Source organism: Leuresthes tenuis, unplaced genomic scaffold, assembly GCF_036924035.1.
Source record: "Leuresthes tenuis unplaced genomic scaffold, fLeuTen1.0.hap1 SCAF_16, whole genome shotgun sequence".
NCBI lineage: Eukaryota > Metazoa > Chordata > Actinopteri > Atheriniformes > Atherinopsidae > Leuresthes > Leuresthes tenuis.
Window position 1 is genome coordinate 31288074 of NW_027325370.1, and position 20766 is coordinate 31308839.

The 20766-nt window shown below is 39.5% G+C and overlaps 1 protein-coding gene and 1 pseudogene across 1 annotated transcript in view; both read left to right on the forward strand.

Annotated features, from left to right (window-relative positions):
• LOC140271704 (voltage-gated potassium channel subunit beta-2-like) overlaps positions 1–20766 on the forward strand; it is a 35351-nt gene that overhangs the window by 1222 nt on the left and 13363 nt on the right. Inside the window, exons 2-9 of the mRNA XM_072366991.1 lie at positions 1985–2028; positions 3884–3921; positions 6093–6172; positions 7814–7858; positions 9016–9060; positions 15072–15115; positions 15988–16074; positions 17806–17891. Coding sequence (XP_072223092.1) covers positions 1985–2028; positions 3884–3921; positions 6093–6172; positions 7814–7858; positions 9016–9060; positions 15072–15115; positions 15988–16074; positions 17806–17891 — 469 coding nt within the window. The remainder of the gene's footprint in view (positions 1–1984; positions 2029–3883; positions 3922–6092; positions 6173–7813; positions 7859–9015; positions 9061–15071; positions 15116–15987; positions 16075–17805; positions 17892–20766) is intronic.
• On the forward strand, positions 188–1463 carry LOC140271211 (uncharacterized; annotated as a pseudogene).

The window sequence follows — 20766 nt, forward strand, 5'->3', positions numbered from 1 at the left end:
CTATAAAAAAACCGGATCTGTTATTATGATTGTTGCATCCTGATAATTTCCAAATGTGTCCATTGCAGCACACTATTTCATAACAAATAAACAAACAAAGAAAAGGTAACACAATACAACTATGCAACTATGCTGGGCCCTTAAGTAGTAGAGAGGCCATTCACACTTGGGGGGCCATTAAGGTCACATGTGTGCCTCTGAACCACCTGACCAATGTGTTAATTATTTTGGTCATCCTCACCTGCGCGTTATTTACTTGCCTGAACAAGCATTTGGATCTGGATTTAGATCTGGTTTGGTCACCAGATCCAACGTGCAAATTGTTGTAAAATCACGTCAGGAGGAGGTCAACACCTTCATCGAAAAAACCCAGCTGTCACAACACAAGAAGAGCAACAAGTGCCAAAAGTGGAGAGTCCAAATTGTACGGCTGGCAGCTAAGGACTTCATCAAACCAGAAAAAGATGTCATAGCCAAAGGACTCAGTTTAGACATTTCTCCACAGCAGCTACCAATGGTGGCTCTCATCTTGGCCACTGAATCTGCAATAAGGAAATACAATATTTCAGAAGGAAAAGCAGAGCAACTACTATGAAGGAAACAGGAGCCCTCTCTAACACTAAAACACCTACTTTTAACATTACACCATAGGAAAGGAAAGCAGTGACATCCCCCAGTAGAGACCAAAACATCATCATTTTGCCAGCTGAAATGGGAGGATGCTCAGTCAACGCAGCTGATTATCACAGAAAATTAACAACATTATTGAGTAACAACACCACCTTCCAGACTCTGAAGAGGCAGCCAACTACCAGCTATAGGAAGAAAGTCATAGATTACCACAGACTTTACCCTGGAGAGGCCATACTATGTATTTATAGATTTCCTAAGATACACTAAGAGGGAGTCCCACTCAGACCCATTATCAGCAGCATCAACTCGGTCACCTAACATTGCCAAACACCTTGTCTCCATCTTTGCACCCCAGGTAGGAAACACTCTGCATCATATACAGAACTCCACAGACTTTGCAAATAAAATACGACATCTGAAACTGGCCCCAAGTGAAACCATTGTGTCCTTTGATGTGACCACTTTTCACATGTAAACTGATATCAGAGGCTGTGGAGAACATCAGGAAATAACTGCAGCAAGATGACTCTTTGAATAACAGGACCAACTTAACCCTCGGCAAGATGTCTTTCCACCATCTTTTTCATGTACAATGTACAAATGTTTTGACAGACCTCCATGGATCTCCAGTGTCCCCCGCAATGGTCAATCTTTACATGGTGGAATTGAAAAGCAAAGCACTGAGCTCCTGCAAAGGAACAACACCATGCCACTGGTTCAGATATGTGGATGATACTTGGGTCAAAGAGGACGAAAGACTCAACACTGAGTCACATCATTCACTAAAACACGAACTGGCTATTATCAGAACGCGAGACCTTTTGGCTTAGAATGTCCCCACCAAGGCTGTGGGAAAACAAAGGAACACAAACATTTCAAGAAAGCACTTCAAACCTGTGAATATCCCAACTGGGCTTTTCTCAAATTGGCAAAGAAATCTGGACAAAACAATACAAACAGAGAAGATAAGAAGAACAAGTGATAACATATTTTGTTTCAGGAGTTTCTGAGAAGCTTAGAAGGATCTCCGCCAAACACAACATTCCGGTGCTCTTCAAACTGAAGAACATCCTGAGACAGAGACCGCATCACCCAAAGGACAAAACACCCAAACAAAAGCTGAGTGGCATTGTGTCGGTATTGCAGAGCAGCGAGGAGTGTACGGACCATTATATAAGAGAGACTGACGACTACTACTAAATAATAATAAAGATAATAATGACATATTTATTGTATGGCACCTGTCAAAACCAGTATTACAATGTGTTTGCCACAAATACACATTGTACACCTATGATGTAACACTTTATGATCAACTCTTCTGACTGGCCTGCATTTTTTATGACAATAGAAATCTGGGAAAATCTGGGCTGAGGGTATCCTGTCTTGGATTAGGTAAGTGTAGCATCATACAAGTACATTTATAATGAGTAACACCATGAATGTTCGTAACAAAATCAAGTGCAATTCAACTTTTTTGAGCTGTCATTCATTTATATTTATAATTATTATTATAATTATGATCCACCTGTCTCCTTTTTTGATAACTTCTTAATATTGTAATATTTTTCATGACTTTAAGGTTCCACAGCACAGTTAATATCTATAGGTTTTGTCCTAATACTACATTATTATGCATTCCTATCATCTGGTATGGAACGATTCCATCATTCTAATTTCTCCAGTGGAGCAGTTGACAAAGTAAATCTTAATTAAGTGAAATTTAAGTGTAACAGAAAGAATGGTGTGATTGAAACCTCCAGAGATAACAATAAATACTTTTAAAAGCTGTGTTTCTAGCCGGCCAGCAACAAAGTCCATGACAAGCAGCATCGGCAGAAGCTGATGGTGAGCGGGGAAGGGGGTTACCCTACCCACCTACCAGTGTAAGTCGCTTTGGATAAAAGCGTCTGCCAAATGCATAAACATTACCATAAATATAAACCCCTCAGTTGAAATAGATTAGTTGTGGGAAGAAAAAAAAAACAGGCTGTCATCAAAACATTTGATAAAAATATATATTAATAGAGGGAATACACCAATACAAATGCAGCAACGATACCTTGCTATATTTTCAAAAACTATGCACATGGCAGTATGGCAAAGCTCAACCAACTCGTTGCTTGGACATAGCAAGAGGCTTAGAAGAGTGGACATGGAAACTAGATGTTATTCTTGAAAAATAAATCCTTTTATGTCAGACATTCAAATACAAAAAGGGAGTTTCAAGAAGGGGAAAGCTTGGTCTGCTGAAGCAGATACCTTGATAGTTTCACTGGAATAAATTTGAAATCATCCTAAAGTTTGTGTGAAAAAACATTCTCTAATACAAGAACAATACAACCCCAATTTAAAAAAGCTTGGGGTGTTGTGTAAAATGGTAACAAAAATGGAATCCAATGATTTGAAAATCTCATAAATCAATATTTTATTCATAGATTTATTCATAATAGAACATTGAAAACATATTGAATATTGAAAGTGAGACATTTGACTGTTTCATGAAAAATATCAGTTTATCTCCAATTTGATGACAGAAACATGTCCAAAACACAGGTTGGGACAGGGGAAATGAAAGGCTGGAAAAGATAGTGTTACCAAAAAGAGAAAAAGAAGAATTAATCCTGTAATAAAATCAATAGCTGAATTGGATATAAAAGAGCACCTTAGAGAGGCAGAGTCTCTCAAAGGTAAAGATGGGCAGAGAGAGAAAAACTGTCAACAAATTGTGGAGGATAACGTTCCTCAATGTAAAATTGTGGATAGTTTGAATATTCCATCATCTACTGGACATAATATCATCGAGACGTAGAGCATCTGAGGGAACAAGCACAAGACCAATTGTGTAAATCAGTGTAAGAAGCCAATGATCTTCAGACCATCAGAAGTGCATAAAAAAGATTCTGTTGTGGAAATCACTGCACGGGCCACAAGAAATCCCTGTGAACACAGCTCACCATGCCATTCACAAATGCAGGTTATAGCTCTATCATGCAGAGAATAAGTTATATGTGAACGCAATTATTTACAGCTCAACTTTAAAATGTACGTGTTTTTGACTGAACATTCTTATCTTGGTGACCCCTGCTACACTTAAACCTTATCTGTGTTTGACAGCTGATTCTTTTGAAAATGTTGTTATCTATCTTTAACAATAACTTATCTTTAATACCACTTTATACTGCAGAAATATTTATCTATTAAAGTGTTATCACAGAATATAAGGCCAAATAATTTTGTTCTTGTGCAGGCACGTGGGTTACCTTTGGAGGCCAGATCACAGATGAGGTAAGAGAAAAGATGTGAAAACATGTACATTCACAAGTAATCCATGCTCATGTTTAAGAGAATGTACTGCAGAGAGAATGATTGATTGCCAAATTACAGGAATTAGGAGTTATCAGTTAATGACAGAAGCAGAGAGCTGAACATCTACTAGATTACTTTCTGTTCTTAATTAATTTATAGTTTTAATTTTTTTTCTTTGTTTACTTTTTTTTAACTTTATTTTTTGAAGTTCAGTTTTATAAAAGGAGGAAACTCAAACAACACAGAAAAAGGGCAGGTCACCGAGGGAAAAGAATAATGATGCATCAGAAACAAAAGAAGCAGACAATAATATCGCTTTGAATAGCAACGGGTTACAATAATCCTTGGTTAAAAGCGAACAGGATTAGGGGTCAGGGTTTTTCCCGGCTAAAAATGAGGTGATGGTGGTTCATGATCGTGGGCTCACAGGTGCACATGTACCGTGCCTTCAACTGGCTCAAGCAAGTGTTTTACCAGCAGTCTATTTTAGGAGTTGTAATTACATGAATTAAAAAAAAATGTACAGCATATTCATTTATTTTTAATGTGCTAAACTGCCTTTAAGTGCCCTCTTGGGAGCCAAAACGCATGCTAAAGTCGCCTCTTAGGAGCCAAAACGTGTTCTAAAGTGCCCTCTTAGGAGCTAAAACGTGTGCTAAGGTACCCTCTTAGGAGCCAAAACGCGTGCTAAAGTGCCCTCTTGGGAGCCAAAACGCGTGCTAAGTACCCTCTTAGGAGCCAAAACGCGTGCTAAAGTGCCCTCTTGGGAGCCAAAACGCGTGCTAAAGTGCCCTCTTAGGAGCCAAAACGTGTGCTAAAGTACCCTCTTAGGAGCCAAAACACGTGCTAAAGTGTCCTCTTGGGAGCCAAAACGCGTGCTAAAGTGCCCTCTTAGGAGCCAAAATGTGTGCTAAAGTGCCCTCTTCCATGGTGAGGACGCGCTATATGTGCCCCTTTTTTTCTTTCCGCCCCTGCCCTTCAAAAAGTCTGTGCATGTCACTGCCATATACATCAGCCACACTACATAGAGTAAATAAATTAAAAAATGAATAAATGAAAACATAAGGCGATAAGGTTTTTATACCCCATTCTCACCGACATACAATAGCCATTTTGACCAGTACTTCTGGACCTTTTCCCATAGAATCTAAGAGATAAGGTAAGTATTTCCATTTCACATATTTCTTTTTCAGTGGCAGTCCACTCTCTTAGTGTCGGTTGATTCTTGTTAAACTTTGTTAAGCCACTTCCTTAATCGACTTCTTACCGCCTGTCAGCAGCATTTTCAGAAGGTAGTAACCTGGGGATTAATGATCAATGCTACATTAGCAGGCTTGTGCAGAACAACCTTTTGAAGTGATCCATTTAATCTGAATTAGGTGTGCTGAAGCAGGGCAACATCTAAAACCTGCAGGACAGCAGCCCTCAAGGACCGCCTTTGGACATCCCTGCTCTATAGCCTCTGTTGCGCTGTTATATGTGATGGGGCCACTGTCGAAAAAACACCCGGAGCTTAGCTGGTGGCTGGGTTTGAAAGCGGAGACCCTTTTCTTTCAGAAGCTTTCTGATAGGGATGAATGCTTTCCTCTTCTTTTGGGTCACTGCTGAGTAATCTTGGTCAAAATATATTCTTTGTTTGTCGAGGCGGATCTCTCCTTTTTTCCATGCGGAGCGAAGTATCACTTCTTTGGTTCTGTACTCCAGAAAGTAGATCAATATAGAGCAAGGGTTGATGTTCTGCGGTGGTTTGGGACCCAGAGTGCGGTGTCCAATTCAATTTGGAATTTGTAAAATGCAAGTAAAATTTTAAAAAATTCTATTTTTCATGCTCATGCTTGTGAGTAACCCCCAATTATAAAAGGTGACATGTTGAACAAGTCAGAGATGATTTTTATTGTTTGACTTTAAACTTTAGTCTTTTCTGCGTTTTTGATGAGAAGCACTTTGGTCAACAGCAGTTTTTAAAAAAAATAAAATTGGCTTGATTTGAACTGCAAGATTTGGAAAACATGTACAAAGTCATTAGATACCTGAAATAATCTGTGAGAATCACAAAGTTGTTTCATCCTCTAGAACACTGAAAATCGTTTAAACTTTTTTCTGAATACATTTTTTTTTCATCTTTATTATCTCGAACTTTCTATTTGTAGGTGGCAGAGGAACTGATGACCTTTGCATATGAGAATGGAATTAATCTGTTTGACACAGCTGAAGTATATAATAGTGGAAAGTAAGTATGTTCAAATTTCATATGTCTCTCTCATATCTAAAGCCCCTTTTAATCAAGCCTTCCCTGCCATTGATCTAACAGGAAGTCAAAAGAGAAAGAAAATGTGGAGAAAGAAAATGTATTTTACTGTGCTTAAGTGCAAACATTTAGCATATCTGATATGATTACCAACTCAAAAAACTATTCAGATTTTCATCACTCAACGTGATCAATTTATAACTATAAATCAAGCATATCCATCCACCCTCTTAATCTGTCGGTTGGGTTGCAGAGGGTCTGGAGCCTATCCCAGCCATCACTGGGTGAGAGAAAGGGAACACATTGGACAGGTTGCCAGTTCATCACAGGGCCATAGAGAGAGACAAATGACCACACACACGCTCACTACTGGGGACAATTTAGAGACACCAATTAATTTGGATGGTGGGAAGCAGCCAGGAGAACTCATGCATACACGGGGAGAAACAAACACAGAAAGGCCAGGAATTGAACCTGGAACCCTTTTTCTGTGGGGCAACAGTGCTAACCACCACTGTGCAGCCCCAATTCGTTCTAATTTATCATAATCCAGTTAAGTCAAACAAGCTTCCTAAGTAGACATTGTTTTTTTCCCTTAAGACCTTGCTTTGAACAACCAAAGCCCCACAACAATAAGTACAAAGTGACAGATAACATCGAGAGGGAAATAATAACAACAATTATGAAAATAACAACAGATTATAAAAAGCAAAGTAGGCAAAAAAAGAGTGGAAATTGCAAGCCTACCATCACTGTTAGATAAAATTAAAAAAAAATATGGTTCAAATATTCACATTATTATTGCCTGTTTATGGAGTGAAGAAAAAAAAGTTAATTCTTCCTAATAAATAACAGGAAATGGGGCTTTGTATTTACAGTTTGCACCTCAAAATAAGATCAAATTCAAATGAAAGAATGCAGGAGAGTATTTGTAAAGAAATGAACAAACAAAATGCTTTTATGTCAGAGCAGCATCAATTGATTCATCGACCCCAACCCCCAGGCAATGTAAGAGTCCACTGGGTAGACCTCATTTTTGAGGGCAGCAAATAGATCATTGCATTAGCCCCCTCTGACTTTCAGCAATATACTGTAGCTGTATGCTCTGGGCAGTGATGAAATCTGGAGCCAGGCAGGCACTCACCAAACTAGGTTTTTAGACTTTTAGACCCCAGTTGACTGCCAGGTTAACTGGCAGGTGAGACTTTATCAGAGTTTTGAGTTGGTATTGACTTCAGAAACCCAAATATTTGCTCTCAAGCATGGAAAGGGACTATTTTTAAAAGCAGCACCTAATGCAAAAATCTAGCAACCATGTGCTACCTGTCCCGTTACAGCTTTTGATCCAGCATATTGATGCAAATATGAGATAAAAGTATGGGCAGTCAAATTTGTCAAATAGATGTTTCAACAGTATTGGCAGTTCTTTCTTTAGTGAGAGACAGAAAGAACAAGGAGCAACACAACAGTAACAATTACAGTACATGAACGAGACAGGAAAAATTAAGGAATTGTGTTGCTTCTTATAGGATTATGTGCAATGAAATATGTCTTTCTTAACCAGCTGACCTGTAGGATTATTCAACCATAAGAAATTGTATTTGTATTGATTTACTTTCCCAGGGCTGAAGTTGTCTTGGGAAGTATAATAAAGAAGAAAGGATGGAGGTAGAGTTTATTTTTTCTTTGTTTTTAAGTGGACATGTCACAGTTTATGTTCTGTTCCATGTTTTGAAAGCACTGACCTTCTCCTCTCGTTTCAGGTATCTTGCTCTTCCTCCTGTGTCAAGCGCCTCATTGTCTTCCCTGATTCCAAAGTGTTTCCACCTGTTCCCCTTGGTCCCTCATGTGTTCAAATAGTCTGCGTTTCCCTTGTCTTGTGTCAGTATGTTGTCTCTGTCCATGAACTACATTAAAAGTAATTTTGTCTTGTACCTCGATCCACAGTTCCACGAGCCTGCAGTGAGTGATCCTCCTGCAGTGCTTTCTTGTTTTATAGTTTATTCTTATCCCTAGCCTTAGTTTATTTATTCTACACGGTAAGTTTCATAGCTTTGTTTTTCCTCCGTTTTCAAGGAGTGATTTTTCGTTGTAACTTTTCTTAGTCGCCTCCGTTAAAGGAGAGCTTTAAGTTTATCGGTAAAGTTTCATAGTGACTCTGTTTGTAAAGAGTGCGTCTTTTGTTTAATTCCGCCTCGTTAGGAGAGCATGTCTTTGTTTTGTTAAGCGTTCATAGCCTTTTGTTTTCCTCCCAGTTTGGAGAGTTTTCTGTTTGTAACTTTCATAGCTGCGCTCATCCTCTGCCATAGTTCCTGAGGAGAGTGCTTAGGTTTTTCACAGCCCTTTTCTTTGCTCTGCCGGGAGATCGCCCTGCCTTGCTGTGCTCTGAGTGCTTTGTTAAATAATAAACCCTCTTGGAACCCATACGACCCTGCGTCTGTGTCCTGAGTCCCCTGGTAACTGACAGGACAAAGTCGGCCATTTATTTCCATGAGTGATTTGGTAGTTTGAGCCAGCAGGCCGCCAACACAATTTTGAAAATCCATGTTTTATCCTACAACACCAGCTACCAGTTGGACTAAATGTAATTCAATACCTAATTGAAAAGTTAGATTTTACTTGTTGCCTGAGTGAGGTCCGAGGTTGGGTCATCATGGGTCCATGAATGAAGAAAGCTTGGCTATGTTGAATTAGCTTTATAGTACAGTTAGGCAATGTGCTTTTGATTTTGATGTTTTAGCATTGATACACACTTTTATAAGCATCATGATAGATTGAATAAAACTCACACAGTCTGATATTTGTTTTCATGTGTTCTCACAAAGGCGTTCCAGTTTAGTCATCACCACGAAAATCTTCTGGGGTGGAAAGTATGTGTTTTCTTTTCTTCTCCTTTTCCTTCTCTTTGTATTTTTCTTTCTTTGTATTATTGCGGTTAATTAAGTGTGTTTAGAGGGAGGCATTTAGTTGTGCTGAACATTTGAAGTAGTTTTTCATTGTCCAAAATGTTGCAAAAAGGGTAACCATTTATCAGAACTGTATAGTCAAACAAGCATCATTGCCATTAGTTATTAGAACTTACATGTACATCATTACATCAGCAGAGATCTTAGCAGTGGGAGTCAAATAAAGCTGTCTGTACAACTAATAGTAATAATTATAGTAATTTGTGCTGTTCACACCTAAAATAATTTCCATCATTATTAGTGCTGCTTACACAACAAATAGGAGTGTCTCTCTGTAAATTTGTACCAGCATAAATCCTATTTCTAATTTCAGACAGACTACATTTTGTTTGTCCTGGTTTCTTTCTGTAAATCATTGGGCCTTATACAAGAACCAGTACAAGTGATTTAAGAGAACTTGCGCATTCACCAATTTTTTTTGTATTTTCAGTTTTCTTTTAGGTACAAACATAATTTACAAGTGATCCAGACCTGTCACATTAAATAGTCCACTGTTATTCGAATTGAGTTTGCTTGACTATTGGATTGTATATTTAATTACTTTGAAGATATCATGAATTGGGCTGCACGGTGGTGTGGTGGTTGGCACTGTCGCCTCACAGCAAGAGGAATTGGAGTTGAACCTTAGAACCTGGTTCTAAATTGGTTTTCATATCAAACCATTTCTTCTTTATTTCGGTGACATGACGAACTACAGGTGTCATAGAATTAACAGCACTCGTAATTGCTTCCCATTTCTTCGCTTTACAGGTCCCGTAATTCCACTGCTGACACTGCTAAAAATAACAGATTTTCCTTTTTGGATCTCTGAAAGCAGAACTTCAATTCTCAGAGCCTGTAAAATTGTTCTTTTTGCGCCTTGATGCCATTCTCATGACTCAACACTTCCTGGCACAGGAGATAGTAAGCGTAGCCTTATACGGTATTATTCTGGGCGTGGAGTATGCAAATTTACTATCCTTGTGCACGTGTACTTAAATATGCACGGGTGGCATTCATCATTTACGCATTCATTGTTTACACACTTTTCCGAAGTTAAGAGCTTTTGTTGAATCTGACGTGACGTGTTCGTACGAGATCTTCATGTGAAAAAAGTGAGAGAAATTGAGAATGAGAATACGAAATACGTAAATGATCTTGAATGAGGCCCAATGTCATGTTAATTAAACACTGAGATTTAAATATTTTAATAATAATATTAATGCATTGCATTTTTTCAGTGTACAACTCTTGCTTATAGAAATGACGAGATATATGAATATGACCATTATAATAGTTGAGTGTATGCCTAAACTATAGTTAGCTATAGTTATTTTAAGATTATTAACTTTTGAAGTACTTTGTATGAGCTACTTAGGGAGTGTAAGTGTGTTACCTTCAGTACAGTGCCTACCTGTTTGAAAGACCATAGATACACTGCTAAGCATGCTAAGCATGAGGCTCATGAACCAAAACCTTTTTTTATCATCTTAAGATAAGTCTCACTTGTTGAGGTTGTTTTAGAGGAAAAAAAACGAGTAGTCGCACTCGTCCTAGCATCCCCTTGGGGAATTTATAAACAGGAACATGAGGGATACAAGCCACACAGCGGCATACAAGGAATTTCCAAAAAAAGTAGATTGTGCCATTCTTTTATCATTTCTGATAAAACAAAAAAAAACAACAACCATTATCTGATACCACTATGTCTGAATTTTCCACAAACATTTTCCGTTGTTGACCTTACCAGAGAACAACCTGACCTCAGTCAGGACAGACAGTATGTGGTGTGGGTATGATATTGATTAACCCCCATACTGTCATGTGTTCAACAGTGTACTTCTCTGGTTCTATGCCTGTCACACCACCAGCACTCTGCCCCTACAAACAAGAGTGTATGTCTTGTACATGCAATACACTCACTAGGCATTATTTGGCAAAAATATAAGTTGGAGCAAGACAGTGACTTAAAGTTTGTACAGAAACTTCTCTTCGATCCCACCTCCTAACCTGAGTGTGCAGAAGGCAACTGTGGAAAGAAAAAACTCCCTTTTACCAGGAAGAAACCTCCATCAGAACCAGAACCAGGAAGGGTGGTCATCTGCCTCAACCCTCTGGGGTTTGAGAGGGCAGGAAAGAGGGGACAAGACCAGGCCAGGTATACCTGCTGAGAAAGAGATGGTAAGGTAATGACAACAATGATGTCATATAAACATGGAGAGTAAAGAGGGCAGAGGGAGGAAAGGTGTATCATGGGAGGCGCCCTAGCAGTCTAGGCCTATAGCAGCCTAATTCGTCAAGGGTCAAAGGACATTTGATATTTTGAGCTGGGGTGTGAGGCGGAGCGGTTAGGCGTTACTTCACACACAGCGTGGGCTCTGGATCCAAACTCCTGGAGAGGGGGTGGATTCTGTCATACTCCAGAGTTGCCCAGGGGGAGAGGCGTCGAGTGGATTTGGGATACTCACAAGCCCCCAGCTGAGCACTGAGGGAGAGGGTCACCTTGCTGTGGCTCTATGTTGCAGGAGGGAAGTTTCTGACTGTTGTTTGTGCATATGCACCAAACAGCAGCTCGGGTTTCCCAGTATTCTTAGGGTCTCTGGGTGGTGTCTTCGAAGTGATACCACTTTGATCTCGGGATTCCCTGTTCTCGGGTTCTGATGGAGTGACCTGGAGAGGTGTGAGTGGGAGGAATGGCCTCCCTTATCTGAACCTGAGTGGAGTTTTGTTTGTGGACTTCTGTGCTGGTTATAGATTGCCCATTACAAACACCATGTTCATGCATAAGATGGTTCATAAGTGTACGTGATAGCAGGTTACCTTAGACCAAAGGTTGATGACCAGCTTTGTAGTTGTATCAGAGAGGGGCAGAGCTGTCAGCAGAGTTTATGGACTTGGGAGAAGTCAAAAAGCTTCCTGGCTGTGAGGCAAAGATTTGCCCTGAGATGCCAAAGGCTCTGGACATCTTGGCTGACACGCCTATTCAGTGTCACATGGAGGTCTAGGAAAATACCTGGGCAGTAGCAGACCGGAACCGTGGTTCTCATTTTTAAGAGGAGGGGATGGGAGACTGTGTTCCAACCTAAGGGGGAATCACACTACTCAGCCTTCCTGGGAAAGTTTACTCCAGGGTGTTGGAGAGGTAGTTTTCAACAATTTTCGAAGAGTAGCTTGGTTCTCACCCAGGTCATGGAACAGTGGACCAGATCTTCACCCTTGTGGCATTACTGAGGTGGTCATGGGAGTTTGACCATCCAGTCTCCACGTGTCTTGTGAACTTACGGCCACATCCCTTGAGGGATTCTGTGGGGGGTGCTGTGGGAGTATGGAGTACGGGAGCCGTTTTTTGGGGCAATTCAGTCTCTTTATAACCAAAGCAAAAGTTGTGGCTGCATTCTTGGCACACAGTCAAACTCGTCTACCATTTCTCACCCTTATCACTCATCCCGTTTGTGATTTTCATGGAGAGTAATTCAAGACATAGTGAGGAAGATGTACGGCTGTGTGCCTGTACATTGGGGTTTACCCTGGTGGTCGAGAGGGTAGCCTCACTCCACCTTAGGATGGGGGGACGGGTCTGTTGTTTGTGCTTACGCACCAAACGGCAGTTCAGAGTACCCACCCTTTTTGGAGTCCCTGGAGGAGGCACTGGAGAGTGCTCCTGCAGGAGACTCCCTCATTCTGTTGGGGTACTTGAATGCTCACATGGGCAATGACCTCACCTAAACCTGCTGTGTCCTCATGAGCAATCCAACTTTGTTCATTTTATTTGTTGGTTATCTCACATTACCCGTGACAATCGAGGGAAGACTTGGTTTAAATTTCTTCCACCTTTTCTTCTTTTCTCCTGCTGCCTGACATCTACAATGGTTTCTCATTAACTCACTGGGAGTCTGAGGTCTTTATTGTGGCAGTCGTTGACATTTGGAAAGTTCAGTCGGCTATTCCCACTTTTTAAATTTTTTTTACAAATGTCCGAAAAATTGTCTCACATTTAGGCTCAGAGTTGCTGGAGACAATTAACACAAAACATTTATTCTTGCAGTAAGGAGACAAGTCCACACAACCTATCAGGAAGCTGGCCCAGAGTTGTCAGAGATAAAAAATTATACTATTGCTATTTATATTATTTATTTTTACTACCCGCACAATGTTATGAGAACTAAAAGATAGAAGGAAGCCTCCCCCATCACATAGTACAGCTTTTTCTCATCGTACAACTTCATGGTTTTTCTAACAACAAATATAAAAAATATATAGGATTGTGAACAAGAATAATCTTCCTCATAAGGGTAGCTAGACTCACCCTTACGGGTAGGGTGAGGAGCTCAGTCATTCAGGACACAGTCAAAGTAGAGTCGCTCCTCCTCTACATCAAAGGGAGCCAGTTGAGGTGATTTGGCCATCTGAGCAGGATGCCTTCCTGGTGCCTCCCTGGAGAGGTGTTTTGGATATGTCCCATCAGAAACACGCTCAGGACCCAGGATTTGCCTGCCAAGACTGTTGTCCATGTGACCCGATCCTGGATAAGTAGTAGACAGTGGATTGATGGAGTATGGTTGGAAATCAGTTGAAAGAGTTCCAGAAAATTGCCAGCATTTTCTGACTCATCCTAATATGGCGGCGGCTGTATTGAGGCTATATTGAGGGTGAAGAGCAGTCATCTGCAAACCACATTCAGTGTTATTCAGAACCTCTTGTTCAGAATCTCAGATGTGTTTATCGATATGTATAAATGTATATAAAAGAGAAAAAACACTGTATAACCCGTAACACTGTGTAGTCAATAAAGTGGGGTATTTGTGTGTGAGTGAATGGGTGAATGTGGCTTGTAGTGTAAAAGTGCTTTGAGTGGTCAATAAGTCACCATTTATTTGTATACAGGCCTCTCTTGCCTTGTGCATGTGGCTTCAATGTCAATCATCCCTTTTATATGCTCTAAGTATTTTTCTTCAATTTAATCCGATCTGCAATCTGGATTGACAAGCTGATGGATGATTGGACTGGTTTCATTCTCTGTAGTTACTGTATTTCTCAACAGAGATCAGATGAACTCTGTCGTTTTCATGTTTATTAGATCCTGTCTTTATATGTTTGAAATCCTTGAATACCCATGACATCAAAATTTCCCTTCCATGTCTCTCTTACGAATGGGCCAGCATGTTTTCAAACTAGTGCATTCCATGTCAATGCTTCAGTCCAACAAGGAATACTTCTAAAAAAAAAAAAACAAGGCAAGTAGAGGCTGCTACCCTTGGTGTTCAAATTACTAAGACAGGGTGCTATTTGAGTTTGTTCTGTTTACTTTCATCTGGCAGGTCCACTAGAGTCAAAGAAGTAGTGGTTTTGGTTAAGATGAGTGAAGACAAAATTGAGATGGCCATAAATTCTCAAGGACATGAGTGACTTTCATATGGATGTAACTGGAGGCATTGTTCCTTAGTTATAGTCACCTCTGAAACCAGCAGAGCCCAAATCATAGACTGAGCCCAAAGAAATATAAGCTCAAAAACTGTTCACGAGCTGGCAACGACGCTCAAGCTGTACTGGATGTACTCTGAAACACTTGTGGATATGCAAAGCATAGACAATTTAAAGCATTACTAGTTACTAAAACAATGAAACTGGCTTACAAATGATGTACTTGTTTTGCTCTATGCTTCATACTTATATTTATTTAACATCACAGTGACCCATTTAAAATTTAATTGGAATAATTGTATTAAATTGGATCCAAATAAGATTACATTTTATTAGATTCTGATTGTATTTAATGGCATTTATATCCAATTTGATACTTGATCATGGCCAGTTTAAAGTGCCTTTATATATTGTGAATTGATGCTAAAAAAATAAATTGAATTGGAATTTAACTGAATGAAAACATTACTAAAATTTATTTAACCCTGTCTTCTCAACAAATGCTGTTTTTTCAGAGCAGAAATGGAGAGAGGATTATCAAGAAAACATATTATTGAAGGTAAGACTTTTAGCTATGATTATGATCATATAAAAGATATGCACACACACACATATATATATATGGATCAGCCATAACATCATTACAATACAATGTGTCCTGGTATTCACATGGATGAAACTTTATACTACCTAAACATTTTGGTAGAGCATCCATCCCCTACTTCATATGACAACAATAGCACTCCCCAACAACAGTGGCCTTTCTTCCCCTGATTGTAGCTCAGAGGGATGCGCTACAATTCCCTACAAACTTCCGAGTCTACAAATCGGAAGGTAGGTGGTTTGACTCCAGAAGCGTCCTTGGGTGAGACACTGAATCCCACATTGCCTACCGATGCATCCATCGGTGAACGAATGTGTATAGAATAAGCACTGACTAAGACGTGCTGTATGAGTGAAGGGCTGACTGTGGCATGTAGTGTTAAAGCGCTTTGAGTGGTCGACTGTAGAATACAAGTACTGTCCATTTACCATTCCTCAGCAGAGCAGCAGTCTCCAAACCCCCTAGATACTACCAGGGCCCAGACAGATATCAATTTGATGGGAGCCTAGGGCAATAGAAGGAGAACCCAACCCACAACACACAGGGCCCCACTCCATTGTTCCCTTAGATGTTCCTTGTCCACACGCCGGAACCTTCTTAGATAAGCTTTCTTTTCATTTATTTAAGCAGTCTTCAGGAATAGTTTTCCAGGCTTCACCAACAAGGTTATTTGAGAAAGTCCTTGTCCTATGTCTGTCAAACTATTTTATCTTTTGTGTTTTTTGTTCATACATCCAAATTATTTGCATGGTACTATACATATATCTTAATACATTGATATTCACATACTATGTATATGTAATGTTGAAACAAAATGTATTAAACAGGTCTAAGAGCATCTCTAGACAGACTTCAATTGGAGTACGTAGATGTGGTTTTTGCAAACCGACCAGATCCTACAACACCTATAGAGGGTATGTGTTTTTCTTTTTCTTTGTAATTTCTTTGCCTCTTGTGATTAATTATTATCATTAACATTATTTTCATTTTTTTCCAGGTCCAACAGTACTCTTTCTTTGAATGTTTTCAATAAATATGGCTCCTGGTTAACTCTTTCCTCAAGAATCACTGGTGCTCCTAACTGAAAATAGGATCACCAGCACGTTTAAGTCAACTTAAATGCCTCACTTTCATAATTTTACTGTCTTAATGGTGAGGGACACATGCGACCATTTAAAACTTACCCCTTTCATGTAGTGCTCTTACCTTGAAGCTACTATGTCACTTTTCATGGGTTGAATTTGATCTTTCTCTGTTAAATGTTGAATTCCAGAGGGTTAAGGAAAATTTATTTATTTTCTTATTATCATCTGATAGACCCGACAGTTTCTTTTATATTTTATTTGCTACGAACAATTGTTATTTCTAAAAAGAGCAAGTTGAGAGATCAGAAGTGAAAAGATAAATCAACATATTCAAAGATTTTTTATTCCACAATGTATCTGTGCCAGTTAAATGTGAAATGTATTTGTAAAGATTTAGTGGAACAACAACAGCTTGATTACCAGCGTGTCAATGTGTTGAACTATCACTGAAAAAGACACCAAACCCCCAATTGTCCCAGATATTTAAATCAATGTGTTATCAGAGAGAGAGATAACTGTATATACTCTTATAAGCTATATATATTGTTCATATATAATAAGAATCGCTGTAAGAAGTTTTTGAGAAAGCTTGACTGAGAAACACTCTTTGAAGAACTTAGAAAAGGTTTAAAAAGATGTTATGAGTGCATACTATTTTCCATGAATAGACCTTTAGACCTTAACAGCTTGGTTTAGTTATTTTTCTTCTATTAATGATGAATATCATGAAGTGGTACAAGACTTACCATCCTATGTTTGTGATCTGTTTTTTTTATTTTATTTATTTATTATTTTTTTTTTTATTGGCTTCAGACTTGGCTAGAAGAAAAGTTAAGTTAGAAAGGATTCCAGTTTATTGCAAGTCATTGAAGTAAATTAAATCACTTTCTTATTTTGGTCCAAGCAACAAAAAAAAAAACATCTATTGGATTTTTTTGTGTGTGGAGTGCTATGAAAGTTTTTTGAAATTCTAACAATTTATTATTGATTTTCTTTCCATGCTATATGTCAAAACAAGAATGATGGCAGTAATTAAACACAAAGTGGGTCAATTTTAGTTAAATTCAGTTAATTTAAATTTAAACAGATTCAATTTAACAATGATTCAATTCAATCCCTGAGGGGAAATTATGTTGGTCCAGTATAAATTATTGGTAGATATAGACAAACAGATAGAAATACAAACAAACTTTTGGAAAGTTGAAGAGGAGCAGAGAGAGAGATGTGGTTGAAATCTTCAGATATTTTTTATTGACATTTTGAGTATTAGTCTGTCCCATATTCAAATAAATGTGCTGGTACTCTTATTTCAACAGATTTTTTTATGATGAGTTTGTTTAATCACTTACAGAAAATACCATTGTTGTAGGAACTTGCATTAAGGAATTTTCAGAACTACTATAAAAGACTTGGCTACTTGTATTTGTCAAGCTTAAAAGTTAGAACCTTTATAGCTCAGATATTTAACAATACAGTTATGTTATTCTTTGTCTTTCTTTGTTTTTAAATATATTTTGCAATCTATTAGCTGAATCTTGCTCCTTTTGACTGTTTTGTCAGAAACTGTGAGGGCTATGACCTATGTGATCAACCAGGGGATGGCTATGTATTGGGGTACATCACGGTGGGCCTCTATGGAGATCATGGTGAGTTTGAAAATTGATTGTAAATGTATTTATTGATTGTCTTCAATTCAAGCATCTAGGCATGCAGACGGCTTCTACAAACATTTGTGAAAGAATGGGTCGCTCTCAGGAGCTCAGTGAATTCCAGCATGGTACCGTGATAGGATGCTACCTGTGCAACAAGTCCAAGAACTTGACTGGCCTGCACCTCAACCCGATAGAACACCTTTGGGATGAATTAGAGCAGAGCCAGGCCTTCTTGTCCAACATCGGTTTCTGACGTCACAAATGCGGTTCTGGAAGAATGCTGCAAAGAGTCGGCCTACGTCATATTAAACCCTACGGATATAGAATGGGATGTCACTTATGCGTGTAAAGGCAGATGAGCAAATACTTTTGGCAATATAGTGTATGTCAACAGACAACACCAGCATTGGGCAGTTTCGGTAACAAGCCACAATGTCCTTATAAGGAGTATCATTTATTGACTCTCATCTTTCAGTTTCACTTGCTGTTTACATATCACCACTATTAATTATGCTTAGGTAACATAGTTACCTGATGAGATGTAGACACAAAAATTGCTTGGATAGGATGACAAAAAAAACATGATTTATGTAAAAATGAATGTTTTTCACAATGCTAAAATAACATTTTATGCATTTATCAGTCGAGATGTGACATGTACTAGTATTTTTGTATTGCAAATTTAAAGAGTTTAGAGCAGGGATGTCCAAAGTCTGTCCTTGAGGGCTGCTATTCTGCAGGATTTAGATGTTTCCCTGCTTCAACACACCTGATTCAGATGAAATGGATCTCTTCAAAAGACTGTTAATTTCTGCACAAGCCTGCTAATGATGCATTAATCTGGGTCCTGGTGGAAATCCTGGGTAAGACTCAGAAACCAACACCACATCCAAGCATGATCATGACAAGGGATGGTTCAGGGTCTCCCAAGCCATCCTTGACTGTAAGCTTTTTAAAAAGAACCACTTTAAGCCTAATCCTAAAGGTGGATACTGCCTAACTGGTTCCATAAAAGAAGTGCCTCATAGCTGAAGCCTCAGCCTCCCATTCTCCTTTTGGAAACTTTATGAAACACAAGTAAGCCTGAAGACTGAGAGTGAAGTGCTCCAGATAGTAAGACAGTATATGCGCGGAGAAGGATTTTAGATTTAGTGATAAGAAGCTTGAAAATGAGAGAAACATGATCTCTCTTTCTAATACCCACAAGAACTCTGGCTGCAGCATTTTGGATTGGTCAGAAACGTTTCAGAGGGTTTCCTGGATATCCTGACAACAAGGAATTGCAGTAGTCCAGCCTAAAAGTAACAAATGCATTCAGAATTTTCTGCAACAGTCTGAGATAAGATGTTCGTAATTTTGGCATTATTATGAAGTTAAAAGGAGACCTATCCTGTGAGTTAGGGTTAGATCCCAGATGGGATATGTAAACCCTTCAACATGTTCCATGTCTGCCCCAAGGCATCCTTCCAGTTGGGTGTGACAGAAAACCCCTCAAAAGGAGACAACCAGGATGCATCATAACCAGATGCCTGAACCGCCCCTGCTGACTTCTTTTGATGTGGAGGAGCAGCAGCTCTACTCCAAGCTCCTTCCAGATAGTAGAGTTCCTCGCCTTATCTCTAAGGCTGAGCCCAGCCACCCTCCGAAAAAAACTAATTTCAGCTGTTTGACTTCATTCTTTCAGTCACTACCCAGGTCTGCGACGATAGATGAGGGTTGGAACAAAGATGGACCTGTAAACTAAAAGCTTCTCCTTCCAGCTCAGCTCCCTCTTCAGCTCAACTAAGCGGAGCAGCGTCCTCATTACTGCACGCAAAGCCCCAATCCGTCTGTCCATCTCTCACTCCAACTTGCCTTCATTCATGACTATAATAATTGTCTCCTGTCTGAGGCAGAGACTCATTCCCAACACGCAGTGAGCACTCCATTGTTTTCCAGTTAAGAACCATGGCGTCATATTTGAAGGAGCTGACTTTTATTCCGTCCGCTTCACATTCTGTTGTGAACTGCTCCAGTGCACACTGAAGATCATGGCTTAAAGAAACCAACAGAACCACTTCATCTGCAAGAAGCAGAGATGTAGCCTTGAGGTTCCCAAATTAGACAACCTCTCCCTGGCTACACCTTAAAATCCTGTCCATGAAAATCCCAAACAGGATTTGTTACAAGGGGCAGCCTTGGCGGAGGCCAATACACAAGGGGTCAAGAGAGAGAGGGGGATGGCATGCAGTAAAGATTAAGATTAAGACTTTTATTGACATGTAAATACATGAAATACACCAAATTATTCCTCTGCATTTAATCCATCCAGTTTGGCACCTGTTAAACACACACTTGCACAGGGTCTCACACTCATGGAGACGCCATACGTTGGACCAGTGGGCAGCCATACACAACGCTTGGGGAGCATGGGGGTACAGTGCCTTGCTCAAGGGCACCTCGGCCATGGCAAGGAGGTGGACTGCCACCCTCCAGCTGTCAGTTCACCAATCCTTGAGCAGTAAGAGTGGGAATTGAACCACCGACCTTTAGGTTATTGGACGACCCACTCTCACCACTGCCACCTAAGTAAAGGATCACAGGTCAGGATATGAACATGAGCTTCAGCCGCTGTGCAGGGGGAACCCAGTTGAATTTTTTGGATTCTTCTTCTTTCCTTTCCATTTCAGAGGAACAGAGACTTCTAAAAGAATAACCCTTCTACAGACTTATGTCAAACCTTAGTATTATTTTAAAGATATTTATAAACCAAAGGATTTTCTTTGTCAGCCTCTGGCTTTAAGTTTTGTAGGCTTGTTAGCAGGCCAAAGGAGGAGTTCTCTGGGTGCTGCTGTTAGCATTTTCTGAGAAATGGTTTCACAAGACATTA